The sequence below is a fragment of the Mustela putorius genome, unplaced genomic scaffold, assembly GCF_011764305.1.
Source record: "Mustela putorius furo isolate JIRA1106 unplaced genomic scaffold, ASM1176430v1.1 tig00003987_pilon_pilon_pilon, whole genome shotgun sequence".
Classification (NCBI taxonomy): Eukaryota; Metazoa; Chordata; class Mammalia; order Carnivora; family Mustelidae; genus Mustela; species Mustela putorius.
The window spans coordinates 1,546,703-1,567,159 of NW_025422126.1; the positions used below are offsets into that span (position 1 = coordinate 1,546,703).

Sequence of the window (20,457 nt, forward strand, 5' to 3'; positions counted from 1 at the left end):
TAGCAGGGGTGTTTGAAGAGCCTACCAAGAAATCACAATGGCAAAGAAAAACTCACAGTAAATAGTCACCAAATGTCCAAAGATTATTAACAAAATAAAAAAAGAACTAACAATATAATAAGAAACTGTATAAAATCGAACTAAAAGTAAACCCTTCAGAGTTTTAAAATACATGTAGTTAGCAGCCTTAAAGACAGGAGAGAGAGAATTGCCATCACGAAGAAAGGGATTTTTTTTATTAAAAGGATCTCATATGTGGAGGATAACAAACAGTGTACAGGACTGTAAGGGTAGGGAGAGAAAACTGAATGGGAAGTCTTCAGAGAGGGAGACAAGCCATGAGAGACTCTGAACTATGGGAAACAAATTAAAGGTTGCTGAAGGGGAGGTGGATGGGGGAATGAGGTAACTGGGAGATGGGCACTAAGGAGGGCACAGGATGTGATGAGCTTGGGTGTTATATGCAACTGATGAATGGTTGAACACTACACCTGAAACTAATGATGTGCTATGCGTTGGATAATTGAATTTGAATTTTAAGAAAAGGATCAAACATAGAAAATTTAAATGTTGAAATAATTACATTAGGGGACTAAAGAATAGGATGGAAACTTCTGAAAATAAAAATTGGGGGTTTGGGGCACCTGGGTGGCTCAGTGGGTTAAAGCCTCTGCCTTCGGCTCAGGTCATGATCCCAGGGTCCTGGGATCCAGCCCCACATCGGGCTCTCTGCTCGGCAGGGAGTCTGCTTCTCTGTCTCTCTGCCTGCCTCTCTGCCTACTTGTGATCTCTTGTCTGTCAAATAAATAAATAAAATCTTTTTAAAAAATTGGGGGTTTTAAGAATAGACAGATATATTTTTAGGATTATAGTAAAAGAAATAAATAATGGAAGGAAAGAAAAGTTAAAATACATGGAATAAAGATAAGGTGTCCCAACCTTATTTTTACATATTTACAAAAGAATATGGTGGTAAGTGGGGAAGGAACTAGTTAAAGAAATAAAGTTTGAAAAGTAATAGAGAAATATCTGGAAGTAATAGATATCTGGTATATATCATGTAAGAAAAGAAGGGCTGATTGAATACTGAACATGCCTTTTTAAAAAAATTTTTAAATCTAGTCTCATAATGAAATTTCAGAACACTGAAGTAAAGATGATACCAAAAAAAAAAGAAAAAGAAAAAGAAAAAATCTTTCAAAAAAGTAGAAAAATAACCGGCTTATTTTCCACTGACAACTTTAGTGGCAAGAAAACAAAAACTTGAACAATGGATTCAGAAAGGTTGTGGAATAGAACTTGGTTCCAAAATTCTGTTAATTTTTAATTTATTTTTCAAATATGAGAGCAGATGAAAACATATTTAGCCATGAAAATGCAATTAAATAACACCAACGAGGTGGGGTTGTGGAAGTGGGAAAAATAGATATTCTTCACAAACACTGTGAATCTCAGAGCAAGAAAATATTCGTAAAGATTTATTGCAGAAAGGAATAATTAAAAATATATATGATCAAATAAAATGGCCATTTAAGAAGGTTTTTTAAGCCTAGAATCACAGTTCCAGGTAATTCCAAAATGAGAGATACAGATGTACAAGAACAGGACAAAGCAAGAGGGCTAGAATTTTTGTTTTGTTCAGAGTAGGGTAGCTACAAATTACTATAATTAGAAAACTAATATTTGACTAATACTAGGGAACAAAGTTAAATTAAGGAAGCAAGAAAGTTAGAAAAAAGGAAAGTATTGAATAATATGAATTTTTTTAAAAATTTTATTTTTTTTGTGTGTTTCAAAATTTCTTGTTTATGCACCTCACCCAGTGCTCCATGCAATACATGTGAAATTTTTAAGAAGTGATCAAAAACAATGATGAAGAAATCAGAAATATATTCTTATTGGCAATTCTGCTACTCAATAATTTTACTGCAAATTATAAAAACATGCATAAACTTCTTAAAATTCACCAAGAAATAAATGCAAGGAAATGCAGGATACTTTCTAATTAAAAAATAATAATAATGTGAATATCTATTCATTAAGAGATGACTGCATAAATAAAACCAAATGTTAAAAAAATAAAACATGAAATATTTTAAGCCATATAAATAAATAACAAATGACCTAATTAAAACATTGTGACTGGGGTGACTGGGTTAAACTTCTGCCTTTGGCTCAGGTCCTGATCTCAGGGTCCTGGGAGCAAGCCCCATATCAGGCTCTCTGTTCAGCAGGCAGCCTGCTTCCTGCAGTCTCTCTCTTTCTCTGCCTGCCTCTCTGCCTACTTGTGATCTCTCTGTCTGTCAAATAAATAAATAAAAATCTCTAAAAAAAAGAAACTGCAATGGTTATAAAATTTAAAATTTCTGTACTGTGTGTCAGATAAACAAATGATACATTTTGCCTCTGGAAAAATAGGACAAAATTTGTATTGGAGCAGTGTTGAAAGTAATTTCCACCTTTATTCTGTGTATATTTTTATTGCAACACATTTGAGATGAGTTCAATGTTTGAAGGTCGTTAATTCATAAGTTGTAGGAACAAAGGTCTGCATTATACATTTACTTTAGTTTTTTTTCATAAATAATCTGAAAAAGAAAAAAAAATTAATGTAAAGCAATATGCCAAGTTTGATGATGCAACAGGTCATTGCTTGGTCTTTGGGAAATATTACTATTGAATTAACTGAAAGCCATCAGTAGGATCAAAGAAAGGTGACTATTCATAGATTGGTTTGAAAACTTATACATCAAAGTCAGTGGGGGAATGAGAGATAGATCATGGACCTAGAATGAGAGCCCTTTCATTTTGGAAGGGAGTATTTCATGGTCAAATGCAGATTGAGAGGAAAAAAGTGAATAAAATGATAGGCAAAGGCCAGCATGCATCACATAAATAGAGAAAATACAATACATGATTGAATTATAAAACTACACTTGTATTTATGGGCCTAACTAGAGGGAGACAGTCAGTGATGTGGTACTGTTGATATGTAAGAAACAGTTTCGAGGGGCACTTAGTTGGCTCAGTTGGTTAAGTGTCAATGCTTGATTTCATCAGAGGTCATGATCTTAGGCTCCTGAGGTTGAGTCCTGTATCGGGCTCTGTGCACAGTGTGGGAAATCTGTGATTCTCTCTCTCTCCCTCTGCCCTTCCTCCCCACTCTCTCTCTCTCTCTCTTAAATAACTAAATAAACCTAAAAACTAACAAAAAAGAAATACTTTCAAAATTGCATGTTTATTTTGGCTATCATTCTTCTGAATCTTACATGTTTGGCAGATCATTCCACTTCAAGCCACAGATTGGAAAATTTTTTTTTGAACCTATGAAGTTTGCTCTTTTTAAAGAACATAACACAATTCAAACTCCACAAACTGGACATTTTGTGTTAGTTTGGTTCATGGATATATCCCTAGCAATTAGAATTATCCAAGACATACAACAAACACAAAATGAATGTAAATGAAAGGAATAATAAAGTGAATGAATGAATGAATGGACAAACCAAACAACACATGAAGTAGGATACAGGGTCAAATTTCCAGTGCCACATTTCTCTAATTACAGAATGCAAATAAATAAATAAATAACAGTATAAAATGTTCTTTACCCAGAAAAAGAGAATCTTTCTCCTATGAAGGACTTGGCATGAAGACATGTGGACAGAGGCCACACAGCTCCATCCAAGACACTCCATTAGCCTTTGAACTTGAGCTCCAGTGACATTTCCACAAGTCTTAGAATCCATTAGTCAGTAGCTAGGAATAAATCAAAGTGTATCTCAACCTGGAAGCAACATATTAGAACTAGGAGATGTTTGTTAAAGCAAGAACACACATGATTTTCTAGATGCATCAAAATCCTTAGTGAAAGAACATGTCATGAGTCTTATTTTTTGATAAAGACATGGAGTACTCGCTCTCGAATCTGTTTGGTCCTTATACCATAAATGATGGGGTTGAGTGAAGGTGGGATAACCAAATAGAGGTTGGCAACAAGAATGTGAATGTAGCGTGGTATGTTGTGTCCAAATCGGTGAGTGAGGAAGGAGAACACTGAGGGGATATAGAAAACACAGATGACCCCAACGTGAGAGCCACATGTGCTGAGCGCTTTTAGCCGAGCATCCTGTGATGGGAGGCGGAAGACAGCTCGCAGAATGTAGACATAGGAGATGCAAATAAGGACCAGGTTCAAGACAAAGAAGGAAACCACGAAGAGCCCATAGATGGCATTGATACGGATGTTTCCACAGGACAGTTTTGCGATGCCCATGTGCTCACAGTAGGAATGAGCTATTACATGAGCTTGACAGTAGGGCAGGCGGTAAATGAGATACACCATGGGAAGAGTAAGCACAACTGGACGAACCACAATACACATGCTGATGCCCACAAGCACCCGGGATGTCAAGATGGTCGTATAGTGGAGTGGAGCACAGATGGCCACATAGCGGTCAAAGGCCATGGCCAGCAAGATCTCAGCTTCTATGCCAGTAAAAGTATGGATCAAAAACATCTGGGCCACACAAGCCCCAAAGTTAATCTCATGAGCATCAAACCAGAAGATACCCAGCATGCGGGGCACAGAGGTTGTGGAAAGGGCCAAATCGATAGTTGAAAGGAGGGCCAGGAAGTAGAACATGGGCTCCCTCTGAAGGCTCTGCTCTGTCTTGATGACCAGCAAAATTGTGGCATTGCCCAGTAAAGCCACAAGGTAAACTGAGCAGAAAGGCAGGGAGATCCAGGCATGGGCCCCTTCCAGACCCGGGATTCCAATGAGGAAGAATGTGGTTGGGTGAAAAATACTCCTGTTCTGGTATGTCATGCTGTCACTGGTCAAAGGAGGTGAAACTCTCCTCATCTAGGGGAAAAATGAGAGAGATTAAGTTGAAGAGATCAGAAGAGAGATCAAAGTCTGAAGGGGATGTCATGTCACTTGCTGGCTCAGTGTTTCAGGATAGAGTTGATGTCAAGCTTAATGCACAGTAAGTGTGCCAATGAAGGACATATATGAGATACCTTACAGCCATTTGATAAGGCAGGTTGAGGTCATATTCAGAGTTTCCACCCTGCCTGTGGATTGAGTTCTAATCCCAAATATGGAGGCTTGCAGCAAGCTCAGTGAAGATTTCTAATAATTAGAGCTTATCATTCACTTTGAAGGAGAATGGATGTGATTCCACTCTGGGAAATATCACTCTGATGAGTGACATTGGCAACACCAAGACTACAGATGAGGTCAAGTTATTATACTACAGAGGCAGTCAAAAATGCCTTTAAGCAGAAAAAGACAGAGACATGAAAGAAAGAAAGAAAGAGAGAGAGAGAGAAAGAAAGAGAAGCAAAAGAAAGAAAGAAAGAAAGAAAGAAAGAAAGAAAGAAAGAAAGAAAGAAAGAAAGAAAATACCTTTAAAAATTCGTAAAGAAAACAAACTCTAGATCCAGGAGTCTAGGTATTCACACAATTAAAATCTGAATTCTTCTGACTGATCTGTAAAATCTCTGACCTTGGCCCAGCAACCTCTCATACAAACCAAATCAGAAAATAAGGGCGACCCCTTGGGATGCCTGGCCTGGAGTAGAAACAGGAACTATTATGATTTACAGGCAGCATCGAGTATCAGGTGGGAAAAGGAAAAGGAGGGTTTTCTAATGCCATATCACACCTGTTCACTCTCACAACATAACCAGTACTCTCAGAGCACCTGTTATCTTATCGGTGTTCATTTTACCACTGCTATGGAGCCAACACTCGGAGCCAACACTTCCCTTACCAGTCCAAGACCCTGGGAAGAGAGGTGAGTTGGGTAAAAAGCCTCAAATGATTTTTGTACTAAAAAAGATATTTTCTGCAGTTTTCTGGGACAATCATGTCTTAATAGAGAAGAATCTAGTTCTGCAATGATCTAAAGGGTATGGAGAAAGACACTTAAGTAATGCCTTCAAAATATTACAGAATGCATCAAATCGCTCAGAATGAGGTAAAGGAACTTGCCCTGGAATGTATGGTTCAGCAGTTGTAATAAAAAATAAAGCAGAGATAGGAGCACCTGGGTGGCTTGGTGAAGCTGATTTCAGCTCATGTCATGACCTCAGCATCAAGAGAATGAGTCGTGCAGCAGGCTCCACGTTCAGCATGGAGTCTGCTTGAGGTCTCTCTCTCTCCTTCTGCTTCTGCCCCTCTCCTGTTCACACATGCCCTCTCACACTCAATAAATAAATAAAATTATTAAAAAGCAGAGATATTCATTTTTGTCTTTGTTATACTTTTACTTTATTGTTTTTATTTTTTCAATATAGAAAACATATCAAGGTAAAAAAAAATAAACCTTCACTTGTGAGTTCAGTCCAATGAAGAAAGAACAGTGCTTCAAAGTGCACAAGCTCTTCTTTCTCTGTAAAAACATAAACACCTGGTCAAGTAAGAAACTATTGCCTAGAAGGGTGATGCCCAAGGTCAAGCTGGAGAGTCCCTGTTGTTTAATATGGAGCAAAACTAGGAGCCCACTCACAACAGCAGCTCTCCACTGGCCTTATTCCTTCCTACTGACATGGAAATTGATTTCATCTAATACAACTGACAAGATGATATTAAGGGCATTGTATCTTCCAGAGACTTTTAAACATAATATAATCCCCATTTAAAGATAATTTCATCCCCATTTAAAGATAATCTCATCCCCATTTAAAGATACAATTTTGGTTTTTTCCTGCCTGGTGCAGTTGGCCACTTGGTACAGATCTAAGGCTGTTCTGCCCACAGTACAGATAAAGACACTTAAGTAATGCCTTCAAAATACTACAGAATGCATCAAACTGCTCAGAATGAGGTAAAGGAACTTGTCCTGGAATGTATGGTTCAGCAGTTGTAATAAAAAATAAAGCTGAGATAGAAGCACCTGCATGGTGTCCGACTCTTGATTTCAGCTCAGGCCAGGACCTCAGCATCAAGAGATTGAATCCCTCATTGGGCTCCAAGCTCAGCATGAGTCTGCTTGAAGTTCTCTCTCTCCCTCTGCCAGTGCCCCTCCCCCGCAGACACATGCTCTCTCACTCTTTTTTTTTTTTTTTAAAGATTTTATTTATTTATTTGACAGAGAGAGATCAGAAGTAGGCAGAGAGGCAGGCAGAGAGAGAGAGAGAGAGGGAAGCAGGCTCCGTGCTGAGCAGAGAGCCCGATGTGGGACTCGATCCCAGGACCCTGAGATCATGACCTGAGCTGAAGGCAGCGGCCCAACCCACTGAGCCACCCAGGCGCCCCTCTCTCACTCTTAATAAATAAATATTTTTTAAAAAAACAGATATTCATTTTTGTCCTTGTAATAGCTTCACTTTATCATTTTTATATTTATTCAATGTAGAAAACATATCAAGGTAAAAACAAACAAACAAACAAACAATTATTTCTGAGTTCAGTCCAATGAAGAAAGAACAGTGCTTCAAAGTGCACAGACTTGTCTTTGTCTGTAAAAACTTCAACACCCTGGCCAAGTAAAAAACCAGTGCCTAGAAGGGTGATGGCCAAAGCCAAGTTGGAGAGTCCCTGTTGTTTAATACGGAACAACACTAGGAGCCCACTCACAACAGCAGCTCTCCACTGGCCTCATCCCTTCCTACTGACATGGAAATTGATTTCACTCAATGCAACTGACAGGATGATATTAAGGGCATTGCATCTTCCAGAGACTTTTAAACATACTATAATCCCCATTTAAAGATAATCTCATCCCCATTTAAAGATACAATTTTGGTTTTTTTCCTGCCTGTTTCAGTTGGCTGCTTGGTCCAGCTCTCAGGCTGCTCTGCCCACGGATCTCTGCATTTCCCACCACACCTGTTCACCAGACACCAGCCGCTGAGTCACATTTTCCTTCCACAGGAATCGAGACTTCCCCACAGCATCGAGCAGGGAGGCCCTTATACCTCTCTCTGAGGACTTCATGGGGAGTGTCTTTAAGTTAGGCTCCTAGCACCTAAGGGATATTTCTAAGAAAACATCCCATTTTAATCCCAGCTTTATGTGAAGCTCTGGGATTGAGTCCTTGGAGACTGCGCACAGACCTCCAGATTCTATTCCCCAGACGAAAAGTCTCAAGGAACATAAAAGCAAACTGAAGAATATGGAAGCAAAAGTTGAAAAGTAGGGATAAAGCACATGGTTTTTGTCATCTATACTTGACACATGTGAAAACAGACTGTCTCTCCGTGTGAATGTGGCTCTGTGGTCCAATTCAAGGGCTTACTGACCTACATAGAGAAGAAAATGGCTTATTTATTTATTTGTCCATTTTTTAGTTTATTTTTTAATAGAACTAGGTTTTTTTTTTGGAACTAGGTAATTTAAATTCAAATATTGGAACTAGTATAGAAGTCTTTTTTTTTTTCATTTTACTATTTCTTTTCACTAAGTTTTTTCCAACCTCCTCTCATAAAGCTGCTTTGAGTTTCCCCAAGTAGCACTAAGGACAGAGATCCATGATCATTTTTCCACACTATTTTCTAGGCATGAATTCCCTATCACAACACGATTTCACCTGCACAAATTTCAGAAGTCCTATTGATTAGTGTCAAAATTTCAATCCTGGGACCAGAGTGCTGGTTCAAGTTCTGGCTCTGCCACATTAGCTGCATGACTTTAGATGACTTATGTATCATTTCTGTGCCTCAGTTTCCTTAACTATAAAATGGGGATCAAAATAATGTCTTTCTCACTGGGTACATTTAATACAAATTTAATCTCTCTGAGGCATTTAGATTAGTGCCATATACATAGTATGTGGTCAATCATAACTTCTTTTTCTTTTTCTTCTTCTTCTTCTTCTTCTTCTTCTTCTTCTTCTTCTTCTACTTCTTCTAAATTTCAGCTCACAAGAACAGCTGCATAAATATTATTCAGGCAGAGCAAATTTAGGAATCACCAATCACTACCAACTCTGTAGCCATTTTTCTTCTGAAATTTCTAATAACATTAAATATTTTCTTTTCAGGAGCACCTGGGTGGCTCAGTCTGTTAAGCATCTGCCTTAGGCTGAGGTCCTGATCCCAGGGTCCTGGGATCAAGAAATCAGGTTCCCTGCTGAGCCTGAAGACTTCTTCTCCCTCCCTCTCTGCCCCTCCCCCCAACTGGCTCAGGCTTTTTTTCTCTTTCTCAAATAAATAAATAAAATCTTTAAAAAATTTTTCTTTTCAAATGTTAGAATCAATCTTGCATATATCATGTAGATTTTATTAGAATGTGATCTTTTTGGATTAAAAAAATTATATCCCTTTATCACTCAACTGAAGTTTCTGGGAACTTCCTAAAATAGCACTTAGGCTTATGAAATAAAACACTGAATACAAAGCATGAGAAGTAATATCTTTCTTTCATTTGACCATGCCAATCTTCTCCATCATTCTCTACAAACATTCAAGCTATTTCCTGAAAATTTATAGCTTTTGTTTGCCTGTACATATACAATGAAATATTCTCTTGGATCCAATAAGGTCTTTACACATAATCAAAATCAATTTTAAGACATTTACTTTATGGTACATTTCTTCCTTCTTTGAATGTGAGGAAGGACACATCAAATCTTGAGAGATGCTAAGAGATATCGAGGATCCATAAAGGCAGCTAATTTTAGGATCAAGATGAGACACAGATTCTCAACAGCAAATTTTAAAACAAACTTGGTCCCCACTGACACAGTTTATTTCTTCAAATAACTGTTATATAAAATCAGACCAGAATCTTTACTGTTGTAAAAAACAATAAATTCTTTTTAATGACAAAGACAGTTGGGATTATCTTTTCAGAAACTTAAAATGTAAACTATCTCAACAGATACAGATTTTTTTTTTTTTTCCTCGAAAGACCTCCTTCACAGTGGCCTCAATTCCGTTGCTCCAGTCTGAATTGGTTCTTTTTCATGTGCCCAGAGCTTCCATATAAATGCTTATCCTATTCTCCTGTTTGGAATCCCCCCCCTTTTTTTTTTCATTTTCATATCCCCTTTTTCTGAAACACATTTTTATATTAAATTTCAAAGTCATAATGAAGAGGGGGTAGAATTTTAACATCTCTGTATGCCTGAAATATTTCTTTGCTCTCAACTATGATTGATATTGTTGGTTTAGTCATTACTGGTTAAACTGTGTCCCTCCCAGCCATAAATTTATGTGTTGAAGTGCTAATACCCAGTACCTTAGAATGTGACCTTATTTGGGAATAGGGTCATTATCCAATAATTTAAGCCAAGATTAGGTCATACTAGAGTAGGGAAGGCCCTTAATTCAATCTGACTGATACTCTTATTAAGACAAAAAAGCTTGGGCGCCTGGGTGGCTCAGTCCTTAAGTGTCTGTCTTCAGCTCAGGTCATGATCCCAGGGTTCTGGGATAGAGCCTCATATCAGAATCCCTGCTCAGCGGGAAGCTTGCATCTCCCTCTCTCACTCCCCCTGCTTCTGTTTCTTCTCTTGTATCTCTCTGTTAAGTAAATAAATAAAAATCTTAAAAAAAAAAAAAAGGCAAAAACATTCTGTGAGAAAACATCTGTACATCAGGAAGGTACCAAGTAATCTAGGCCTGAAGTCTGGAACAGACACTTTCTCGCAGTTATGAGGAGGAAGCAGCACTGCAGATCCCTTCCTCTCAGACTTCCAGACTCTGGGACTGGGAGACAAGACATGTCTGTTGTTAAGCCACCCAGCCTGTGGCATTTTCTTGCCACAACCCTAGTGAAATAATACAGTTATATTAGTTGAAGATGACATTATATGCATGATTGCATTTATCCTCTATCCTCATATGGAAATCAAGGATTCTGATACGACTGTAATTCTTATTTCTTACAGGTAACCTCTTTTGACTTTTCTTTCCTCTTTGAAATATATAGTATCATCTTTTTTTAAAATTTTTTTATTTTTTATAAACATATATTTTTATCCCCAGGGATACAGGTCTGTGAATCAGCACTCACCAAAGCACATACCCTCCCCAATGTCCATAACCCCACCCCCCTTCTCCAAGCCCCCCTCCCCCCAAAGCAACCCTCAGTTTGTTTTGTGAGATTAAGAGTCACTTATGGTTTGTCTCCCTCCCAATCCCATCTTGTTTCATTTATTCTTCTCCTACCGACTTAACCCCCCATGTTGCATCACCACTTCCTCATATCACAGAGATCATATGATAGTTGTCTTTCTCCGCTTGACTTATTTCACTAAGCATGATACCCTCTAGTTCCATCCACGTTGTCACAAATGGCAAGATTTCCTTTCTTTTGATGGCTGCATAGTATTCCATTATGTGTATATATACCATATCTTCTTTTTCCATTCATCTGTTGATGGACATCTAGGTTCTTTCCACAGTTTGGCTATTGTGGAAATTACTGCTATAAACATTCGGGTGCACATGCCCCTTCGGATCACTACTTTTATATCTTTAGGATAAATACCCAATAGTGCAATTGCTAGGTCATAAGGCAGTTTTATTTTCAACACTTTAAGGAAACTCCATGTTGTTTTCCAGAGTGGTTTCACAAGCTTGCATTCCCACCAACAGTGTAGGAGGTTTCCCCTTTCTCTGCATCCTCACCAGCATCTGTCATGTCCTAATTTGTTAATTTTAGCCATTCTGACTGGTGTGAGGTGATATCTCATTGTGGTTTTGATTTGTATTTCCCTGATGCTGAAAGATGTGGAGCACTTTTTCATGTGTCTGTTGGCCATCTGGATGTCTTCTTTGCAGAAATGTCTGTTCATGTCCTCTGACCATTTCTTGATTGGATTATTTGTTCTTTGGGTGTTGAGTTTGCTAAGTTCTTTATAGATTCTGGACACTAGTCCTTTATCTGATATGACGTTTGCAAATATCTTCTCCCATTCTGTCAGTTGTCTTTTGATTTTGTTCACTGTTTCCTTTGCTGTGCAAAAGCTTTTGATCTTGATGAAATTCCAATAGTTCATTTTTGCGCTTGCTTCACTTGCCTTTGGTGATGTTCCTAGGAAGAAGTTGCTGTGGCTGAGGTCAAAGAGGTTGCTGCCTGTGTTCTCCTCAAGGATTTTGATGGATTCCTTTCTCACATTGAGGTCCTTCATCCATTTTAATTCTATTTTTCTGTGTGGTGTAAGGAAATGGTCCAATTTCATTTATCTGCATGTGGCTGTCCAATTTTCCCAACACCATTTATTGAAGAGGCTGTCTTTTTTCCATTGGACTTTCTTTCCTGCTTTGTCGAAGATGAGTTGACCATAGAGCTGAGGGTCTATTTCTAGGCTTTCTATTCTGTTCCATTGACCTATATGTCTGTTTTTGTGCCAGTACCATGCTGTCTTGATGATGACAGCTTTCTAATAGAGCTTGAAGTCTGGAATTGTGATGCCACCAACTTTGGCTTTCTTTTTCCATATTCCTTTGGCTATTCGAGGTCTTTTCTGGTTCCATATAAATTTTAGGATTCTTTGTTCCATTTCTTTAAAAAAGATGGATGGTACTTTGATAGGAATTGCATTAAATGTGTAGATTCCTTTAGATAGCATAGACATTATCACAATATTTATTCTTCCAATCCAGGAGCATGGAACATTTTTCCATTTATTTGTGTCTTCCTCAATTTCTTTCATGAGTACTTTATAGTTTTCTGAATATAGATTCTTTGCCTCTTTGGTTAGGTTTATTCCTAGGTATCTTGTGTTTTTGGGTACAATTGTAAATGGGATTGACCCCTTAATTTCTCTTTCTTCTGCCTTGTTGTTGGTGTAGAGAAATGCAAATGATTTCTGTGCATTGATTTTATATCCTGACACATTACTGAATTCCTGTACAAGTTCAAGCAGTTTTGGAGTGGAGTCTTTGGGGTTTTCCACATGTAGTATCATATCATCTGCGAAGAGTGATAATTTGACTTCTTCTTTGCCAATTAGGATGCCTTTAATTTCCTTTTGTCTTTTGATTGCTGAGGCTAGGAGTTCTAGTACTATGTTGAATAGCAGTGGTGATAATGGACATCCCTGCTGTGTTCCTGACCTTAGCGGAAAAGCTTTCAGTTTTTCTCCATTGAGAATGATATTTGTGGTGGGTTTTTCATAAATGGCTTTGATAATATTGAGGTATGTGCCCTCTATCCCTATACTTTGAAGAGTTTTGATCAGGAAGGGGTGTGGTACTTTGTCAAATGCTTTTTCAGCATCTATTGAGAGTATCATATGGTTCTTGTTCCTTCTTTTAATAATGTGTTGTATCACAGTGATTGATTTGTGGATGTTGAACCAACTTTGAAGCCCTGGAATAAATCCCACTTGGTCGTGGTGAATAATCCTTTTAATGTACTATTGAAGCCTATTGAGTAGTGTTTTGGTGAGAATTTTCGCTTTTGTGTTCATTAAGGATATTGGTCTATAGCTCTTTTTTTTAATGGGATTCTTGTCTGGTTTTGGAATCAAGGTGATGCTGGCCTCATAACAAGAGTGTGGAAGTTTTCCTTCCATTTCTATTTTTTGGAACAGTTTCAGGAGAATAGGAATTAGTTCTTCTTTAAATGTTTGGTACAATTCCCTCGGGAAGCTGTCTGGCCCTGGGCTTTTGTTTGTTTGGAGATTTTTAATGACTGTTTCAATCTCCTTACTGGTTATGGGTCTGTTCAGACTTTCTATTTCTTCCTGGTTCAGTTGTGGTAGTTTATATGTTTCTAGGAATGCATCCATTTCTTCCAGATTGTCAAATTTGTTGGCGTAGAGTTGCTCATAGTATGTTCTTATAATAGTTTGTATTTCTTTGGTGTTGTGATCTCTCCTCTTTCATTCATGATTTTATTTATTTGGGTCCTTTCTCTTTTCTTTTTGATAAGTCGGGCCAGGGGTTTATCAATTTTATTCATTCTTTCAAAGAACCAGCTCCTAGTTTCGTTGATTTGTTCTATTGTTTTTTTGGTCTCTATTTCATTGATTTCTGCTCTGATCTTTATGATTTCTCTTCTCCTGCTCTGCTTAGGGTTACTTTCTTGTTTGTTCTCCAGGTCCTTTAGGTGTAGGGTTAGGTTGTGCAGCTGAGACCTTTCTTGTTTCTTGAGAAAGGCTTGTACCGCTATATATTTTCCTCTCAGGACTGCCTTTGTTGTGTCCCACAGATTTTGAACCATTGTATTTTCATTATCATTTGTTTCCATGATTTTTTTCAATTCTTCTTTAATTTCCCTGTTGACCCATTCATTCTTTAGAAGGATGCTGTTTAGTCTCCATGTACTTGGGTTCTTTCCAAACTTCCCCTTGTGGTTGAGTTCTAGCTTCATATCATTGTGGTCTGAAAATATGCATGGAATGATCCCAATCTTTTGATACCTGTTGAGTCCTGATTTAGGGTCGAGGATGTGATCTATTCTGGAGAATGTTCCATGTGCACTAGAGAAAAATGTGTATTCTGTTGCTTTGGGATGAAATGTTCTGAATATATCTGTGATGTCCATCTGGTCCAGTGTGTCATTTAAGGCCTTTATTTCCTTGTTGATCTTTTGCTTGGATGATCTGTCCATTTTAGTGAGGAGAGTGTGAAACTCCCCTACTATTATTGTATCATTGTTGATGTGTTTCTTTAATTTTGTTATTAATTGGTTTATATAGTTGGCTGCTCCCACATTGGGGACATTGATATTAAAAATTGTTAGATCTTCTTGTTGGATAGACCCTTTGAGTATGATATAGTGTCCTTCCTCATCTCTTATTATAGTCTTTGGCTTAAAATCTAATTGACCTGATAAAAGGATTGCCACTCCTGCTTTCTTCTGATGTCCATTAGCATGGTAAATTCTTTTCCACCTCATCACTTTAAATCTGGAGGTGTCTTCGGGTTTAAAATGAGTTTCTTGTAGGCAACATATAGATGGGTTTTGTTTTTTTTTTATCCATTCTGATACCCTGTGTCTTTTGTTTGGGGCATTTAGCCCATTAACATTCAAGGTAACTATTGAGAGATATGAATTTAGTGCCATTGTATTGCCTGTAAGGTGACTGTTACTGTATATGGTCTCTGTTCCTTTTTGATCTACCACTTTTAGACCCTTTCTTTGCTTAGAGGACCCCTTTCAATATTTCCTGTAGAGCTGGTTTGGTTTTTGCAAATTCTTTCAGTTTTTGTTTGTCCTGGAAGCTTTTAATCTCTCCTTCTATTTTCAATGATAGCCTAGCTGGATATAGTATTCTTGGCTGCATGTTTTTCCTCGTTTAGTGCTCCGAAAATATCATGCCAGCTCTTTCTGGCCTGCCTGGTCTTTGTGGATAAGTCTGCTGCCAATCTAATATTTTTACCATTGTATGTTACAGTCTTCTTTTCCTGGGCTGCTTTCAGGATTTTCTCTTTGTCACTAAGACTTGTAGATTTTACTATTAGGTGACAGGGTGTGGACCTATTCTTATTGATTTTGAGGGGGGTTCTCTGCACCTCCTGGATTTTGATGCTTGTTCGCTTTGTCATATTGGGGAAATTCTCTCCTATAATTCTCTCCAGTATAACTTCTGCTCCCCTCTCTCTTTCTTCTTCTTCTGGAATCCCAATTATTCTAATGTTGTTTAGTCTTATGGTTTCACTTATCTCTCAAATTCTCCCCTTGTGGTCCAGTAGCTGTTTGTCCCTCTTTTGCTCAGCTTCTTTATTCTCTGTCATTTGGTCTTCTATATGGGTAATTCTTTCTTCTGCCTCATTTATCCTAGCCGTGAGAGCCTCCATTTTTATTGCACCTTATTAATAGCTTTTTTTATTTCAACTTGGTTAGATTTTAGTTCTTTTATTTCTCCAGAAAGGGCTTTTATATCTCCCAAGAGGGTTTCTCTAATATATTCCATGCCTTTTTCGAGCCCGGCTAGAACCTTGAGAATCATCATTCTGAACTCTAGATCTGACATATTATCAATTTCTGTATTGATTAGGTCCTACCCTTCAGTACTGCCTCTTGTTCTTTTTTTTGTGATGAATTTTTTCCACCTTGTCATTTTTTCCAGATAAGAGTACATGAAGGAGCAAGTAAAATACTAAAAGGGTGGCAACAACCCCAGGGAAATATGCTTTAACCAAATAAGAAGAGCTCTCAAATTGTGAGGGGAGAGAAAGGGGATAAAAAGAGGTTCAGAAAGAAAAAAAAAAAAAGAAAGGAAAGAAACAATTAAAAAAAGAAAACGAATAAAGAAAACATATAATATATATATATATATATATATATATTAGATAAACTAGTTAAAAAACGTTAAAAAATGGGGCGCCTGGGTGGTTCAGTGGGTTAAAGCCTCTGCCTTCAGCTCAGGTCATGATCCCAGGGTCCCGGGATCGAGCTTCACATCGGGTCTCTGCTCAGCAGGGAGCCTGCTTCCTTCTCTCTCTGTCTCTGCCTGCCTCTCTGTGTACTTGTCTGTCTAATAAGTAAATAAAATCTTAAAAAAAAAAGTTAAAAAAGAAAAGGGTAAAAGTTAAAAAAAAAATTAGCAGAAGAAGAGGAAAAAAAATTGAAGAAGACAAAAAAAATTAACTGCAAGACTAAAGAATCATGGGGCGAAAGCCATGAGTTCCGTGCTTTGCTTTCTCTTCCTCTGGAATTCTATTACTCTCCTTGATATTGAAACTATACTCTGAGTAGGTGAACCTGGTCTTGGCTGGATTTCTTGTTGATCTTCTGGGGTAGGGGCCTGTTGTAGTGATTCTCAGGTGTCTTTGCCCCAGGCCGAATTGCACCGCCCTTACCAGGGGCTGGGCTGAGTAATCTGCTCGGGTTTGCTTTCAGAGGTTTTTGTTCCCTGAGCACTTTCCCTAGAGTTCCAGAGGACGGGAATGAAAATGGTGGCCTCCTGGTCTCTGGCCCGGAAGAGCCAAGAGCCTGGGGCCCCTCTCTTCAGTGTGCCCTCAGAGAACAGCGCCCAATAACTCCCATCTGCCTGACCTCCAGCTGTGCTCCGAGCTCACCGAGCCTGCGACTGGTTCAAGGTAACCCCGAGCTGTGAGCTCACTCTCAGCTCTGTCTCTGTAGCCGGCTTCCCTGTTCTAATACCTGTAACCACTGTGACACTCAGACACCCCCTATCCTTCTGTGACCCTGCAGGACCTAAGGCCACACTGATTCCGAGTGGGCTTTACCCCGGTTTAGCCTCTGGAGCAATGTCCCTCAATGGAACAGACTTTTAAAAGTCCTGATTTTGTGCTCTGTTGTTCTGCCACTTGCCGGGAGCTGACCCTTCCCACAGCGGTCTATCTTCCTGTCACTTTGGATTCATTTCTTTGCCAGTCCTACCTTTCAGAAAGTGGTTGATTTTCTGTTTCTAGAATTGCTGTTCTTCTTCTCTTCGATATGCCATTGGATTTGTAGGTGTTTGCAATCTTTAGATAAGCTATCTAGCTGATCTCCTGCTAGCTGAAAGTCTCAGCCTGCTACTTCTCCGCCATCTTGACTCCCTATCATCTTCTTAAGTTTCTAAAAATTCATCCTCATTTATAAAGTGAATTGGACCTTTTTAATGTATGGATCTGTGACAATAAAAGTTGGAAATTAGGGGTGCCTAAGTGGCTCAGTCCTTAAGCGTCGGCCGTCGGCTTAGAACATGATCCCAGGATTCTGGGATCTAGCCCCACACCAGGCTTCCTGCTCTGAAGGCAGCCTTCTTCTCCCTCTCCCACCCACACTACAGTGTTCCTTCTCTTGCTGTGTCTCTCTCTTTCAAATAAATAAATAAGATATATTTTTAAAAATAAAAATTTTTAAAAAGTTGGAAATTATTTTTAACTTAAAATATCCTTTTTTTTTTCTTTCTCTCTATAACTCTGTGGACAAATGATTTTCTACATTGATCTTCTATGTATTTTCTTTATATATATTTTAGTCATGGTTTCCTTCTTTCTTAATATTATGAGATATTTTTTTAAGTTTTTTTTTTCCTATACTTCTACTGATTTTTATAAAAATATGTGTGGCCATTTAAGAAGCACCCCAGGATTTAAAAACCCTTCATCCTATCTGAGCCCTGATTCTGAATCAAATGGAGGGATTTTTTTTTTTTAATGTCAAACAAATGAAGACAAAGAGGTTAAACTTTATCATTGACAAGCTGTCAGTTGACAATCTTGTTTAGATGTGTTCTACAGTGAAATTCCTGACGATTCCTGACATAGATCCATTGAATTAGGTAGGCCTACTGGCCCCATTGTGGTCTGAGAACAGGTCTTTATGGGATTAGAACATGCAGTCTACCCTATAAAATATAGCAGGAGGCATAATGTATGCTCCTTCCAGAATGTTGGTTTCCAAAAGAAAAGAAACAAAATAAATTGCACTCATTGTTTTGTAATTATCTAAATACATATTTTATCTCTATTCCTGTGTTTCATAAAGTTACATGGAAAAGGCTTTAACCCCTTTAAGACTTTTCTTCAGGCTTTGTTAGGAAAGACCAAATATGGCTTTTGGTCTTTGGTAACTGGTATGATAACTGGGTGAAATAATGGGGAAATTACTAAGGGTAACTAACACTCTTTCAAGTACACAGCCAAATATTCTGTTTATTACAAGGTTTCTCTGTAAGGGCCTGGTTAGCCAGAGGGAGCCATTTCTTTGTAAACTTGGATTGACCCTGCCCCTCCCAGAGGAACTTACTTGCAAACCCCGGATATAGGAGTGGGCCAGGCCAGATGGAGACATCCAATCTGTGGGGCGCACATATATTTACTATGGTAAATTGAAATTCAATTGGTCACCCATATTGCCAACCTAGCATGACTGTGCAGTTTTCCCTGTGTATTGCAATCTCATTGGCCACCTGTGTGTGGGTTGGGCTTAACCCCACTTCTATAAAAGTTAGTCTGTGGGGCTGGGAAGCGTAGTCGTTGGGAGCGTCGTGGTCGTCAGGAGTGTCATGGTCGTCGGGTAGGTTCGTCGTCAGTAGCAGAGTCATTGGGTAGGGTAGTCGTCAGGAGCAGCACCATGGGAAAGTGGAGTTGGGAGCGGCGGAGTTGGGACCTGTGTCGTCAGGGTCAGTGTCCTGGTCGTCGTTGCCTCTTTGTAAGAGAGGGACCCGCCCGGTCGGTTTGATTTTTGATGCTTGGCATGAAATAAAGCTTTGCTTGACTTTCACTTTGTGTTGGTCTCGCTCCTTTGATCATGGACCCTAACACTGGGGGCTCATCCAGGGCCAAACGAGGAGAACTGAGATAGCATCGGAATTTCTGGGAAAGGCCTCCAGAGGTAAAATATTGGGATCTTGTCTGTGTGTCTGTTTGTGGAGCTCTAGGGTATGGCCCACCAGGGAGAAGCTGGACACAGCCATGCTCCCCAGGGCCGGAGTGGATGCGAGGATGCCCCATCCCTCTGCTGATAGATTGATAGGGGGTTCAAGTCCCCCTGGGCAGTCAGGGGGCTATACAAGTCCCCCTAGGCAGTCAGAGGGTTCGAGTACCCCTAAGTGGTCACCGGGGGTTCGAGTCCCCCTAGGCAGTCAGGGGATTTGAGTCCCCCTAGAAAATCCCCACCGGTGGCAGGACTGTGGGCCTGCAGTTGTCTTTGTCTTGTCCTTTTGTTGTCTGCTGTGTTTTTTGTTGTGTTTGAAGGAATGGGGCAGGCAGAGAATGAGGGGACTCTACTCTGGCTTTTATCTCTTTGTTCCTCATAATAGATGTGTGGCTTCCCCTTCACTCATTTCATGTGTTAAGGGCTATAACTGGAACCGACTGGGGTTAGTCTAACTCAAGACAGAGACTTTAAGGAATATTCCCAAGCAGCTGCCAAAACTCCCTTTGTTTGGGGGAATTCTTTGCCTTCTCTGGCCTGACATGGATTGCCTAGCCCCTCCCCCCTGCTGGCGGGAAAGCATGGCGTCTGAAGTGGAATGGGCCCAGGTGGAACATGAGGTTTGTTGGTGGAGGGATGGCTGGGCTGATGGTTAATTGTATGTCTCAGGGTTTTAATGGGTAATTGTTAAAGTAGCTTTCAGAGTCTTTGGTAACCTGAAACTTTGAAGTTTTGCTTGGATGACAAATGGGATAAAATGCTTGAGCACTGGTTGCTGGAATTAGGTTTGTGCTTTTGAAATCTGCTGGTAAAGATGTTTTGTGCTTAACTGAATTCTGTTGTAACAGTTCACAATTGGTTAAAATGTAAATGGTTTTCTCTTTGCCTGCACAGAATTGTAAATGAGATCTCTTTGACTCATAAGGCTTTTCCATGATATGCTAAGTTACTCAGAAGTACTGCTAAATCAATGATAAACCTTGGGTCACATTTGGGTAAATGCTGTAACTACTCCAGAAGTTCTATACATTTCCTAAGGTTTTGGTGTTTTGATAAGGCTCATCACTTGATATTTAACCATGTCTATTCTGAGTTTTTGTCATTTGTAATTGTTTTAATTATCTTGTAAGATGAATTCCACCTTAAAGGAAATTCATATGGGAGACTTTCAGAACAAATACAGGTCTTTGATATGTTAAAATCCTGGAACTGAAATG

The 20,457-nt window shown here is 39.0% G+C and overlaps 1 protein-coding gene across 1 annotated transcript; it reads right to left on the minus strand.

Moving 5' to 3' along the window:
• Positions 1–3,889: 3,889 nt before the first annotated feature.
• On the minus strand, positions 3,890–4,828 carry LOC101681018 (olfactory receptor 52J3). Its single transcript, XM_004768209.2, has one exon. It carries the CDS (start codon positions 4,826–4,828, stop codon positions 3,890–3,892), a length of 939 nt encoding a protein of 312 aa, XP_004768266.2.
• Positions 4,829–20,457: the final 15,629 nt, after the last annotated feature.

What these genes read in the sequence shown, in the direction of transcription:
- LOC101681018 (XM_004768209.2), bottom strand. Translation starts at nt 4,828, where the DNA reads ATGACATACCAGAACAGGAGTATTTTTCACCCAACCACATTCTTCCTC.